This window comes from Polypterus senegalus, chromosome 12, assembly GCF_016835505.1.
Source record: "Polypterus senegalus isolate Bchr_013 chromosome 12, ASM1683550v1, whole genome shotgun sequence".
Classification (NCBI taxonomy): Eukaryota; Metazoa; Chordata; class Cladistia; order Polypteriformes; family Polypteridae; genus Polypterus; species Polypterus senegalus.
In genome coordinates, this window is record NC_053165.1 from 85,076,887 (window position 1) to 85,091,602 (window position 14,716).

General features: G+C 42.8%; 1 protein-coding gene across 3 annotated transcripts in view; it reads left to right on the forward strand.

The window, feature by feature from the left end:
• The first annotated feature begins 1,310 nt into the window (after positions 1 to 1,310).
• Positions 1,311 to 14,716, forward strand: part of arnt2 (aryl-hydrocarbon receptor nuclear translocator 2) — a 209,194-nt gene continuing 195,788 nt past the window's right edge. For 2 of the 3 annotated variants that reach the window (XM_039772743.1, XM_039772744.1), the window contains exon 1: positions 1,311 to 1,664. In XM_039772743.1, coding sequence (XP_039628677.1) covers positions 1,634 to 1,664 — 31 coding nt within the window. In that variant the 5' untranslated portion in view covers positions 1,311 to 1,633. Of the gene's footprint in view, positions 1,665 to 1,875; positions 2,001 to 14,716 lie in introns of those variants that run through there. The other variant, XM_039772745.1, reaches the window with a different exon arrangement.

Here is a 14,716-nt window from a genome sequence, read left to right on the forward strand (position 1 = left end):
GGTGGGTATTTAAATATGGATTTTAACCTGCTTTCTAGACCTATAGATTACATTGTAGAATATTATTAATTGGCCCATTTTATTGTTTGTATATATGATATTTTTAGGGGGATTAGTAATTTATTATAGGGGGTGATTGTATGTGTGGGATGACACTACCCACATTAAATGAAGCCAGTGTCCTGAGAACAAAGACCCTGCTCTGCCCTTTGTTCCTATAGTCTCTCTGTGTTCCCAAGACCAGTCCAGTCTTTCAGTAATGTGGACCCCTGAGTACTTGTAGGAGTGGACCACCACTACATTAACTCCTTGAACGGTGACCGGACTCTTTGGTGTGGTGAAAGTATTGTATTGTATCTTGATCTACAAATAACCATCAACAGATAGTAACACTTGCGCCTTATGATTGCTGATGGTGGCCTCAACTCTGCCGTGTAATAAGCGGCTTAAGAAAATAATGGATGGATAAAAACAGATGTTGTGAAATACCAACGTGTTTAGGATTACAGAAGCACTCTCAACGCTTCCTACAAGACGTCAGGCTATAAGTTCAGGTTTCTCTTGCTATCCTGCTAGTCTACTAGGCACGAACGATTTCTGTTTTGCCCAAATGGTAGGAACTTTTTCAGAGCCCAAAGAGCTAATTTCATAGCTTTTCCCAGAATGAAATGGTTCTTTATCAAGCAATAGTTTTACGAAGGGACTACATAACCCAGTAAAGGGCATTAAAGAAGTGACATCCTTAATCCTGCCGGGCCGCCCATAATGACAAATCTTTTTCATATAATTGACACCCTGCACATGACAGCGATCCGTTTTATTTCTACGGGCAGCAAAACATTTAATCTTTTGGAAGAAAAAAATAATACATACATAAATACACACACATATATATATATATATATATATATATATATATATATATATATATATATATATATATATATATATATATATATATGTAAAAATGGTTGTGCGCAGATTCAGTGTAGCGACTGTGAAATCAACAAAGCGCGTCTATGATGAATGCGTCCACATAAACTATAACTCCTTGGGATGCGGTAACGGGGTCCCCAAAGCCCCTGAAGCTGTCCAGCATTTTGGCCATTACGTCCCAGCGTCCCCCAAGGTATTCCCCGCTGCCCGCTCTCTTTGTCTCTCCCACTTATTCACGCCACACATTTTTAAAAGTGCCCCCACTAATCCTCCCCTCCTCCCCAACCCCCCACCAAATTCCCCGTCTCCTCACATTTCACTTTTACTGCGCAAGGCTCACACACACAAATGAGCGATCGTTTTTTTTTTTTTTTCACCCGGCTAAACTTTGTATTTTAATTAATTCAGTCCAAGTCTCGCGGTGTTACCTTTCAGACATCTTGCATTTTTTGGACTGTGAAAGACATACATTTGGGAGTCCACAGACCATCTTGAATAATTTTCCCCATTTTTTTTTCTTTCTTTTGGTCAAGGAGTTCTTTTTTTTCTTTTGTTTTACAGAATAACGGATTTTCTTAGTCGCCGCTAACGGGACGCTCGCTCATGAACTCGTAAGAGCGCCTGCGGGTTTCGTCGCCATATCAGCGCATCTCCCTTTGCCTTTTTTTCCTTTCCTTTTTTTTCCTATCGAGACGACATGGCAACCCCCGCTGCTGTTAATCCATCGGGTGAGTGTTTCAATTATTACTCTATTGTTTTTGTTCGGTTTTGGTATTCGCCGCCCTTACATGCTTTTTGATGTGCTCCTTAAGCAGAACCGGCGCAGAAACGCAAAACTTGGCTGGCAAAATGATTTGACGGCGCCTGTCAATCACAGCATCACCTTCCTTCCTCCCTTCCAGCCCACGGTGGCAGGCCGGTGGGCATTGTGTGGCCAGTGACTGTGAATCGCTGCTTTTGCTCGCGTTTTTATTTGCTCAACATCTTTAAACTTTAACAGAGGCGACCGGTCAGCGTGCAGAAGGAGACCTCGGCGTGCGAGAGTGCGAACGACTGACCACCACGTACGTGCTTTGATTTCTTAGTGCATCCTTGTCATCGTTAAATCCCCCGTCATTGCCACCGCCTGTCCTCGTTCGGTTATTGTTGGCGAGTGGCACACTCGTCCTCTCATCTCCGTTTTCGTTTCTTCTTTGGTGTTATTTTGCCTGTTGCGTCTCTTTTATATTCTTAACGGACGGAGAGAGTAATGAATGTTATTATCGGAGGTCACTTATTCGGTACACTTGGGTTACGTGCGGTTTTTTTGCAATCGACACACTTAAAAATAAAGGTGCCAGGGTGGTTCTTCAGAGTGATGCCATAGGGGAACCGTTTTTTGTTCCCTAAAGACCCTTAAACGTGAAGGTTCCAGAAAGAACCATGTATTTAGTTGGATCTGTAACAGGCTCCGTACAGTGAATAACCATGGATTTGTGAAATGCTCCGACTCCAGTAAGCCGTGATTTGCTTCTGACTCTGCTGGCGTCCCATCCAGAGATGGGTCCTACTTTATGTCTAGTCCAGCTGGGATGGGATTCAGTCACCAGGGTCCTAACTCTGTGGTTGGTATATAAAAATTTATTATTATTATTATTATTATTACTGGATAAAGAAGTTTCAAACATGGATAACTTGGTGGGTGTATTATTAAACTGTATTTGTTCCAAATTTTAATCATGGATCACATTGGCAACCTCTGGCGCTGCACAGCACTGGCATTCCATCCAGAGATGGTTCCTGCCTTTTGAGGAGCACTCAAAGCTTTAGAAATGATTTGAACCCCTTGTCCTGATCTGTGCCTCACCACGGTTTGATTGTGGACGTCTACAGAGAGTTCCCTGGACGTCATGGCTTGGTTTTTGTCCTGACATGCAAGTGTGGATTTTTGGACCTTCTATACAAAGGGACATGTGTGCCTTTCTGAATGGCATTCAGTCAGTTAAATTTGGACTCTTAATTTCAATAATTCATAATAGCAAACCTTTCTGAAAACATGTCCTCACTTTGTTATTATGGGTTATTGAGATCAAACTGATGGGCACAAACATCAAATGTGCCCATTTAAAAATAAATCTGCGGTACAATAAAGTGTATGAAGTATGAGTGTAAGTATATGAGCACTGGATGAAGTGGGTTACACAGAAGACATGTAAAACAATCGGAAATATAGTGCCTTTCACATTATCTACCTAAAATAGAGAGCTCGGTATCTATCTATCTATCTATCTATCTATCTATCTATCTATCTATCTATCTATCTATCTATCTATCTATCTATGTTATGAAAGCAAATCTTGAGAGAAGACTTTCTCTGAGATAATTTTAACTCCCACGAGAGATAATTTTCCACGAGACGAGACTTTTTGCCAAGAGATTTTGACAAGTCCCACCCTCCTCATTTATGGCCACACCCACAGTCCACTCACGTTTCATTCGTGTGAATGCTATGGTCAGACTCAGTTCCTGCCCTCTGAGCTCCAAGCAAGGCCGGAAATAAAAGACAAAGAGTAGACGACAAAGTAGAACATTGTAAAGAGGTACAAAAACATTAGCACGGTACACATGCAGAGCAGCTTAGAGATTATGAAAGTACTAAAATTCGAAAGTCTCAAAAAACTGATAGTAAAGATCACATTACCGCTACAAACGGAAATTATTACTCGGTGAAATAACGGAACAACGAAAAGAGATCGAATATATCGACATAGGTGATACAACAGAAGTATGTAGATATTGTTCAGCTTTAAACTTTAAGTCGGAGACTTGTAGATCGTCTAATTTGTGTTGCAATTGGGTAAAAGTAGTGTTTCTTCCCAATGAAGAGCCATATCTATGAGAATTAAAAGTTTTGTTGTTTGGTGAAAGTGAAATCCACAGACACAAGTGACAGAAATGCAAAATGGCTGGTGCATAGTGCCCACCCGGGGATTGGCGAGCGAAGCGAGCAGGGGACAGAGCCCCCTAGTGTATGTGTATGTGTATATATATATATATATATATATATATATATATGCTGTATGTATATATATATGCTGTATGTGTGTGTGTATATATGGGCAGCACGTTGGTGTTACCTCACAGTTAGGAGGCCCGGATTCACTTCCCGGCTTTGCATGTTCTCCCCGTGTCTGTGTGGGTTTCCTCCGGGTGCTCCGGTTTCCTCCCAAAGTCCAAAGACATGCAGGTTAGGTGCATCGGTGATCCTAAATTGTCCCTAGTGTGTGCTTGGTGTGTGTGTACACCCTACGGTGGCCAGGCGCCCTGCCCAGGGTTTGTTTCCTGCCTTGCGCCCTGTGTTGGCTGGGATTGGCCTGTAGTTGACCCTGTAGTTAAGATATAGTGGGTTGTATAATGGATGGATAGTATAAATGAATATGCACACACCCACCCATATGCACACACACAGTGGCCACCAGGGGGTGCCACAGCTCCCCAGACACCCAGCACAGACAGGCTTGTACAGAAGTCACAGCAAAGGAGGGGGTTTAATTTGTTTTTGTGGGAAACTCTTCCCTGGCATTTGTTTCCCACACCAGAAGCACAAGTTTAAAAGCACAGTAGTACAGCAACAGTGAAGCACTCAGCTACTCCCTGTCATTGTTTTCTTCTCTTTCAGCCTCTCTCTCTCTCTCTCTCTCTGCCTCCTCCACTCCTCCCACTGAGTTTCATCTCCTTCCTCACAACTCTGTATCCCTAAGATGAGGCAGGCAGCTGTTTTTATATAATTCCCAGAAGTGCTTCTGGTGTTCCAAAGACTTGGCCTGGGAGCACTTCTGGGTAAGGCGGGAGCCCCATGAAGTAGAGCTCATGGAACCTAAAAGGGCTGGGCCAAAGAACTCCCATTTCCCAGGGTGCCCTGTGGGAATGTGTGTCAATGTGGTACCCCATGGGGGCTGCCATCTAGTGGCTTGGGGGGACATAGCACCCTGGATATACTGTCTCCCCTGGTCCTTCCATGCCTTGGGTGTCCCAGCTGGGTAAGGTTTCTCAGCTGTCCCTCACAATATATATAAAGAAGCAGATAAAGTGTTGGGGTCCATGAGGAGGCCCTGTTTAATGTTCCAAATGTCTTGTGGACTAATCAGGACAAAAAAAAAACATCATTCAAATTGACGTGGAGCCCCAATTACAAATAAGGTAAGGTAAGCTTTGGAAGCTGTTTAGATACAGAACACCACTGGACATGTGGTTAGTGATTACGTAACACCCTCCATGTTCTCCCCATCTCTCCTTTGTCTTAGCACCTGTGCAGCACAATGGAACGTCACATGCATGGCTCTGTGTATGTACATACATACTGTACATACACACACACACACACGCATATATATATATATATATATATATATATATATATATATATATATATATATACAGAGAGAGAGAGAATGGTCAAGCAAGGGATGATGTCAGTCCAAAAAAATAAGTGTTGGGGTACCAGCTGGGTCATTACTTTTAATATTGGTGCAGTAAACACCAAAATAAACAGACACTTGGGGGAAAAACAGAAAGCAGTGGGCTGCAGTGCCTCAGTGAGAGAGTCAAGTCTGCTTGGCTGAGCGGCCAGTCTTTGGGGTAGAGTCCCGCCGTGTGGATGGCCCAGTTCTAAAATGGGACACCACCTTCCAAGAGTGTCTCAGTTTTTTAAACCCCTGGCCAGAAGGGGCAGAGTCAGTTCCCCTCATTGGACAGTTTTACTTAACTGTGGATGAAGAGAGAGACAATACCATTGGTGATGGTGCCCCATTGTGTTCTGTAGTGGTATTGCTTACATCAGATGAGCCAAGAAGTGACCCTTTGAACTTTCTGGGCTATTGATCTGGTCAGTTAAAGTTAATTAGCAGAGTTGCTTGTTTATCAGTTTCAGCTGCTTTGGTGCACTCGAGGGGCCACAATGAGACGACCCCCCAAAACAGGAATAAATGGTTTCACAGGTGGAGGCCACTGACATTTTTCCCTCCTCATCTTTTCTGACTGTTTCTTCACTAGTTTTGCATTTGGCTACAGTCAGTGTCACTACTGGTAGCATGAGGCCATACCTGGACCCTACAGAGCTGGCACAGGTAGTCCAACTTCTCCAGGATGGTAGGCACATCAATACGTGCCATTGCCAGAAGGTTTGTCTTCATATCAGACCAAAGTGGGACGTTTGGCTGTTCAGTCAAGCGATTCCCAATCTCGTTAAGCAAAGTTCTCAAGCCGGCCATGTGGGACGCCTTTAACGAGGTCTTTACCGGTCACAAAACACAAGACGGATCAAGCGTCACAGCTAAATAAACCAGCGTGGCCTCACCCTCCCATGGCCCCAGCCTTCGTCCTTTATGATTTTAAGTCAGCGGCCAGTGCTCTTGTTATCAGACTGGGGGTCCCTCTTTGGTTCTACACCTTGGCCAGTTTGGAGCTCCCTTGGTAGATCAGGTCAGAAGTGAATTGACCTTCTCGTTCCTTTCTTGAGCCACATCCAGTCCCTTCCTGAAAGGTGACGTGGAAGCAGCAGGACGGGGCAAAGTGTGACGAGATGCACTTAAACCCCCATTTCAAGCAAGCTGGAAATTGTCAGATTCTTGGTTTTTGTTTAAAATAGAGGCAGAAAAACGCCTTCCATCCATGTTAGCCCAGCGTTTTTTTCACCTCCAGAAACAGAGACTTTTGAATCGTAGATTTCTGGAAACACCGGCTCAGCATGGCAGCGTGGATGGGTAAAGACAGAGAGTTTTGAAAGCGCAGACTCTAGTCGTGCTGTGATTGGTTAATACTTATTTACGTGGCCCTTCATTGGTCGATTCCTTCTCAGCAGCTTTACTTGCCTTATTCTCGTTTGTTACTCTCGACCACAATTCCACCTCATCATCAGTCCAGTTTTCCAACTGAAGGCCTTCCGTCTCCTCCTCCTCATTCATTGGTCAATAGTACTGTCTTCGGTTATTAGTTTCCTCTTTATGAGGCTCTCTGATTATTCCAGTAGCTAAAACAACCGGCGTGTTGCACATTTTTAGCGTAGGTAGTGTAGCGGGGTCACACGGGGGGGTTTACTTGTACGTAAGTATGTCCTGTTGAGTGACAACTGACTGGGCTTGCACCAATGTGGTGGGGATTGTGGAGTTTGTAGTTTGTGGTTTGTATGCGCTGTACCGATAAAACTGGAAGAGAAGGATGTAGCGGGACTTTTCGATTGTGCCGTTTTCCAATCAACATCATCCGCAGCAGCTTGTAAACCTTTCAGTTATTGGACATTCGTAGCGGCCACCGGATTTAAGGACGGCGGTGGGTTCTTTTTCCTCCCAATCCAGTTCATCGATGCCCTTGGAGAAGAGGTGCGCCTCCGGAGGCTGTTCTTCTGGACTCCGGTGGTAGGACACAATTTCACTATCCATGCTCCGGGAAGGAGTTTATTGAATAGGAGTGTCTCCGCACTTCTTTCCACCACTCAACCCTCGTTTCCATTTCCAGAATCCATTCCATCACTTACTGTAAGGACTTTTCTCAGGACTGTGGGAGTTGTTTAGTTCTTTTTGTGTTTGTAAGTTGGTATTCTAGCAAATAAGGGACATTTTATATATTTATGTGTTTGGTGTGTTCAACCTTTAAGGGCATTTTCCCGGGTGTTGTTAATTTTCGGATGGCAGGGTGGAAATACAGTAGGGCTTAGGTGTTGGCCTGATTCTATCCGTCCTTCATTTTAAAATCATCGCAGCTTCCTTGCTGCGTAAATCTGGTGGCAACCTCCACGCTCTCTAGAAGTATAACAACAACTACATTTATTTCTATCCCATTCTATTCTTAATTCTATTTTTATACAAATAATGTCGCTCAAAGTGCTTTACATGATGAAGACAGAGAAAAAAAGACAAAGTAAGAATTAAAATAAGAGAACACTAATTAACATCGAATAAAAGTAAGGTCTGATAGCCAGGGAGGACAGAAAAAACAAACAAAAAAAATCTCCAGACGGCTGGAAAAAAAAAAAATCTGCAGGGGGTCCAAGTCCATAAGACCACCCAGCCCCCTGTAGGCATTCTACCTAACATCAATGACCTCAATCAGTCCTCAAGGTATTCAGGCTTCTCATGGAAGGACTTGATGATGACGGTCATGTAGACTTCTGGCCTTTAATCCATCAATGGAGGGACATCATGGTGCTTTGATTAGGTGGTGATGGTGCAGGTCTCCATCACAGAAATCTGGAAAAAAAACAGAAGAGAGAGTAGGGGTCAGTATGGATTATGGAGCCACCATAAATAGTAATGATAATTAATTGAATATACTGAGCATCAGGATTAAATTAAAATGAAGCTTTCAGAAAGCCATGTTACAGTAATGTGTTTTCAGCAGCGTTTTAAAGAGCTCCACCGTACCAGCCTGGTGAATTCCCATTGACAGGCTATTCCAGATTTGAGGTGCCTAACAGCAGAAGGCCGTCCGCCCGCCTCACCACTTCTTTTAAGTTTAGCTGTTGGAATTCTAAGCAGACCCTCATTTGAAGATCTAAGGTTACGATTCGGAATATAAGATGTCAGACACTCCGATATATAAGATGGAGCAGATTATTTAAGGCTTTATAAACCATAAGCAGAATTTTAAAGTCAATCCTGAAAGACACAGGTAACCAGTGTAGTGACATCAAAACTGGAGAGATGTGCTCGGATTTTCTTTTCCTAGTTAGGATTCGAGCAGCTGCATTCTGCACTCGTTGCAATTGGTTGATGTATTTTTTTGGGTGGTCCTGAGAGGAGTGCGTTACGGTAATCTAGTCGACTGAAAACAAAAGCGTGAACTAATTTCTCAGCATCTTTCAATGATACAAGAGGGTCTAACTTTTGCTGTGTTTCTTAAGTGAAGAAATGCTGTCCTAGTGATCTCATTAATATGTGATTTAAAATTCAGGTCACAGTCAACAGTTACCACTAAATTCTTTACCTCCGTTTTGACTTTTAATCCTAATACATCAAGTTTATTTCTAATAACCTCATTATATCCATTATTGCCAATCACTAAAATTTCAGTTTTCTCTTTATTTAGTTTGAGAAAATGACTACTCATCTGTTCAGAAACACAAGTCAGACATTGTGTTAGTGAATCAAGAGAGTCGGGGTCATCAGGTGCTATTGATAAGTACAGCTGTGTGTCATCAGCATAGCTGTGGTAGCTCACGTCATGCCCTGAGATAATCTGACCTAACGGAAGCATGTAAATCGAAAAGAGCAGCAGAGCCAGGATAGAGCCTTGTGGACCACCATATAGGATATCATGTGTCTTTGAGTTGTAATTACCACAACTAACAAAGAATATTCTCCCTGCCAGGTAGGATTCAAACCAATTTAAGACCCTGCCAGAGAGGCCCACCCATTGACTAAGGCGATTTCTGAGAATATTGTGATCAATGGTATCAAATGCGGCACTCCGATCTGAGAGGATGAGAACAGATGAATGGCCTCTGTCTGCATTTACCCGAAAGTCATTGACAACTTTAACGAGTGCAGTTTCTGTACTGTGATTTGTTCTGAAGTAGTGTGGTATAGTTGTTAAGGCTTTGGACTTCAGAGGTTGTGGATTCAAAAATCCCACTACTGACACCACGAGAACTCGAGCAAATCACTTTTCCTGCCTGCGCACCAACTGGGAAAACAAGCAAAATTGAACCAATTGTTAAGCTTAGCGTAAACGTTGTTATTTAATACGTTTGGAGGAAAAACAAGAAAAGAAAAAGACAATCGATCTTGTGGATGTTTATTTAAGTAAAGATCGAGTGCGAAGAGGGTTAGAGACTGCTTCCGGAAATCTGAGTCAGCGTACTGCTGCACGAAAGAGACGTTCAGTTGAGAAGGCCCTTGTGAACGAAAAAGAAAAAAGCGTCACGGAGGAATTGGAAAGCTTAATGTGTTAGCTGATTTTGGAGACGTCACTGGTATGTTAATGTGAAAGGTTTCTGACTAGTGACGGCTGTTATTTATGTAAAACAATAAGTAAGTTCAGTTAATGCGCGATATCGGGCAAGCGTGTTTATTTCACATGTTCGAAATGATGGAGTGTATTGTGTATAGAAAATTGTTATAGCAGAATTGAAAATATGAGTTTTCTTGTATTCTCTTTGTTTATTTAAGGGTATCAAACCTACTCCTGATTCAATCCTGTTCCTGTTGTTACTATTGCTTATTATTAAACAGCATCAAATAACGGAAAGGAAGAGTTGTTCCAAGCGTCCTATTTAATCAGCTAAAGGCCCTTTTCAAGTTTGGGCAGACATTGATGCAGTAAACCTAAATAACTTGACACCAATTGTATTTTGTATGTTCTAAGTCCAACCATCCATCCATCATCCAACCCGCTACATCCTAACTACAGGGTCATGGGGGTCTGCTGGAGCCAATCCCAGCCAACACAGGGTGCAAGGCAGGAAACAAACCCCAGGTAGGGCGCCAGCAGATGTTCTAAGTCGTCTCGGATAATGGTGTCAGCCTGACAATAAATACGAGAAAAGTAAATCCGACGTGTGAATTATGCAACGTGATTATTTCCGTGGACGTTATTTATGTCATTTCCCATTGTACCGCATTGTATTATAAATGCTTTACTTCATTCTGCATGAAAATATAACCTTAACGCTTTATCTTGCCCACCATAACAGACTTGGGGGGCTATGGGTTGCAGTAAGTAATCTCTCTATTATTATCAAAACGTTTTCCATTGAGTTTGTGATATTCAGCCTTGACCACGCCCCTCCACACCACTCGTCCAATCATGACTCTTACTGCGCACATCCTCCCTCCGCCTCTACCCCACCCCACGACACTCTCAGTGCTGCTAACGCGCCATTCTGCGCAGTCGCTTCTAATGGCAAGGCAGCAAAACAAATCAGCCATTCAAGAACGTCGACTTTTAGAGAATGACCGTCAGGAGAAACAATGAGCTGCACATAATAGATAGATAGATAGATAGATAGATACTTTATTAATCCCAAGGGGAAATTCACATAATCCAGCAGCAGTATACTGATACAAATAAACAATATTAAATTAAAAAGTAATAAAAATGAAAAAAATAAAAATAAAATTAATGTTAGCATTTACTCCCCTTGGTGGAATTGAAGAGTCGCATAGTGTGGGGGAGGAACGATCTTGTCAGTCTGTCAGTGGAACAGGACGGTGACAAAAGTCTGTCACTGAAGCTGCTCCTCTGCCTGGAGATGATCCTGTTAAGTGGATGCAGTGGATTCTTCATGATTGACAGGAGTTTGCTTAATGCCCGTCGCTCTGCCACAGATGTTAAACTGTCCAACTTTAATCCTACAATACAGCCTGCCTTCTTAACAAGTTTGTCCAGGCGTGAGGCGTCTTTCATCTTTATGCTGCCCCCCCCAGCACACCACCGCGTAGAAGAGGGCACTCGCCACAACCGTCTGGTAGAACATCTGCAGCATCTTACTGCAGATGTCGAAGGATGCCAACCTTCTCAGAAAGTATAGTCTGCTCTGAGCTTTCTTGCATAGAGCATCAGTATTGGCAGTCCAGTCCAGTTTATCATCCAGCTGCACTCTCAGGTATTTAAAGGTCTGCACCCTCTGCACAGTCACCTCTGATGATCACAGGGTCCATGAGGGGCCTGGGCCTCCTAAAATCCACCACCAGCTCCTTGGTCTTGCTGGTGTTAAGATGTAAGTGGTTTGAGTCTCACCATTTAACAAAGTCTTTGATTAGCTTCCTATACTCCTCCTCCTGCCCACTCCTGATGCAGCCCACCATAGCAGTGTCGTCAGCGAACTTTTGCACGTGGCAGGACTCCGAGTCATATTGGAAGTCTGATGTATATAGATTGAACAGGACCGGAGAAAGTCCAGTCCCCTGTGCTGCTGACCACCATGTCAGACCTGCAGTTCCCAAGACGCACATATTGAGGTCTGTCTGTAAGATAGTCCACGATCCATGCCACCAGGTGTGAGTCTACTCCCATCTCAGTCAGCTTGTCTCTAAGGAGCAGAGGTTGGATGGTGCTGAAGGCGCTAGAGAAGTCCAGAAACATAATTCTAATAATTAATAAAAGTCAAGAACAGTACAAGAAAGAGAGAAATATCACAAACTGTTTGTAAAGCAATAAGCAACGTTTATAGAATGTAAGTCAGAGGAAAAAGTAAATCATAATACCGGTTTTGACGAGGCGTTAATGTAATTTCATTTCTTATTCGCTTTTTATTACGTTTTACTTTTTACTACATTTTATTATCCATTGGTATTTAAAATAGACAGTAACTGATTTTCTGTTTGTAATAACTAAGGACCAAACTGTCTTCCTCTCACGCCCCACATACTCTTCTATACACCACCACCTCTTTAAATACAATTGCTGTCCCTAACACCCTTCAAGCGGCTCAGCCATGAGAATGTGAGCAAGGGGGCGGAATCCCCAAGTGTAGAAAAAAAATATATAATATAATATAATCTATATATATATCAGTCAATGTGTGTGTGTGTGTACGTGTGTATGTTCCAGCATCACTTCCGAACGGCCGGAGCGATTTTCATGACACTTGTTTTTTTACATGTAATGCAGGACAGATACAGACCTAAATTTGGAATTAATAGGAAGCTATTAAAAAAACTCCACGGTGGATTAATAAAGATTTAAAAAAGAAGTAGCAAAGGACAAAAAACTGCTTTATAAGGCATATAAGACTAATGACTGCAAAGTGAATTGTAGCGCGTATGAGAACATGAGGGCAACCATTAAGAAGGATATCAGGGAGGCTAAAAGACAGTTGGAGAGGAATAGAGCAGGTAAGGTGAGAGACGACCCTCAGAGATTCTTTCAGTATTTTAGTAGTAAAAGAAGAGTCAAGGAGGAGGTCAAGTGCATCAGGAATAGTAAAGGGGAATGAAAAGATACAGACAGTGAAATAGCGGATGCCCTAAACTTACATTATTCTGAGGTGTTTACAAGTGAGCAAGTGGATAACCTCAGAGCAGTAACAGGGACTACTAAGGAAGTACTGAGGGATTTGGAAACTGTAGAGAGAGAAGTGCTGCTCAGATTAAAGAAGATGAAATCAAACAAATCACCAGGATCAGATAAGATTTATCCTCGTGTTCTTAAGGAGGCTAGCGAGTACATATATAAACTCTTGACACATATTTTTAGGAAGTCACTGCACACTGGAGAGATTCCAAAGGACTCGAAAATGGCAAATATCATCCCATTATATGAAAAGGGTGACCAGGCAGATCCAAGCAACTATAGGCCAGTAAGCTTAACGTGCATCACAGGAAAATTAATGGAAGGAATTATTAAGGATAAGATTGAGCAACACATGGCAAGGACAGGAGTTATTAGGAAGAGCCCGCATGGGTTCAGAAGAGGGAGGTCGTGTTTTACTAACAGGCTGGAATTCTATGAGGTTGCAACAAAAGGATACGATCAAAGTGGAGCTCATGATATTATTGATGTGGACTTTCAGAAAACATATGATAAGGTGCCACATGAGAGGTTGGGCATCAAACTACAAGAAGTGGCAGTTCAGGGTGATGTTTTTAGATGGGTGCAGAATTGGCTCAGACACAGGAAGCAGAGGGCGAAGGTGTGAGGAACCTCATCAGAACTGGCTGATGTTAAGAGTGGTGACCAGCAGGGGGCAGTGCAGGGCCGCTGATGTATCTATAGTATACTAATAAAAGGCAAAGCCCTCACTGACTGACTGACTCACTGACTGACTGACTGACTCACTGACTGACTGACTGACTCACTCACTCACTGACTCATCACTAATTCTCCCACTTCCCGTGTAGGTAGAAGGCTGAAATTTGGCAGGCTCATTCCTAACAGCTTACTTACAAAAGTTAAGCAGGTTTCATTTCGAAATTCTACGCGTAACGGTAATAACTGGAAGCTATTTTTCTCTATATACTGTAATGGAGTTGAGCTCGAAAGCCATGTTGGGGGCGGAGTTTCGTGTGACATCATCACACCTCCCACGTAATCACGTGAACTGACTGTCAATGCAGTACGTAGAAAACCAGTAAGAACTCCAAAAAGCTCTGAAGAAAACATGCATTATATAATTGAGAAGGCAGCGAAACAATAAGAAGCGAGCGAGTGACACATACTACCATATTCATGAGTGCTGCTACTTCAGAAACAAAGCACGGTGTAAACCTAAACTTTAAATTAAGTTCATAGACAGGCTGCCGCTGGCGTTTCACATGCCCGTACATGCCCACAGGTAATGCGGGATACAAGTTTAATTAAAGGACGCAGGATATAAACGAGAGTTTTGATCAGTTTGTAACTAAGTTAAAATTGCAGGTCAAGGGGTGTGCTTATGCAAATTCGAGACTGTGTTTGTGGGGGATTGACAGTTAAGGCGGGAGGGGGAGTCACGTCATCATCTCCCCTCCCATTTACCTCATTTCAATCTGAGCTGAGCTCCGCGGCTAACGCCATCTTACGGAAGTGACTTTGTGACGCTGCCACCAAATACTCACAGAAAAATCCACAAGTTAATACACACGCTGTCTCTAGAGTTTCTCCACACTGAATCCTCCAGGCACTACTTACAAAGGTCACATTGACAATGTGTGTTACGTTATTTTTAAAATGTTTCCTTTTCTTAGCACAAGCACAGCTGAGAAGCTTCGATGCATGTGCTCCATATCGCGTTAAAAAATAATGCATTTAATCAGCAAAGGGGAACTTCTGTCAATTTCCTGGTACACCGATTACATTGATCAGTGCACCCCGATTTATTTTACCC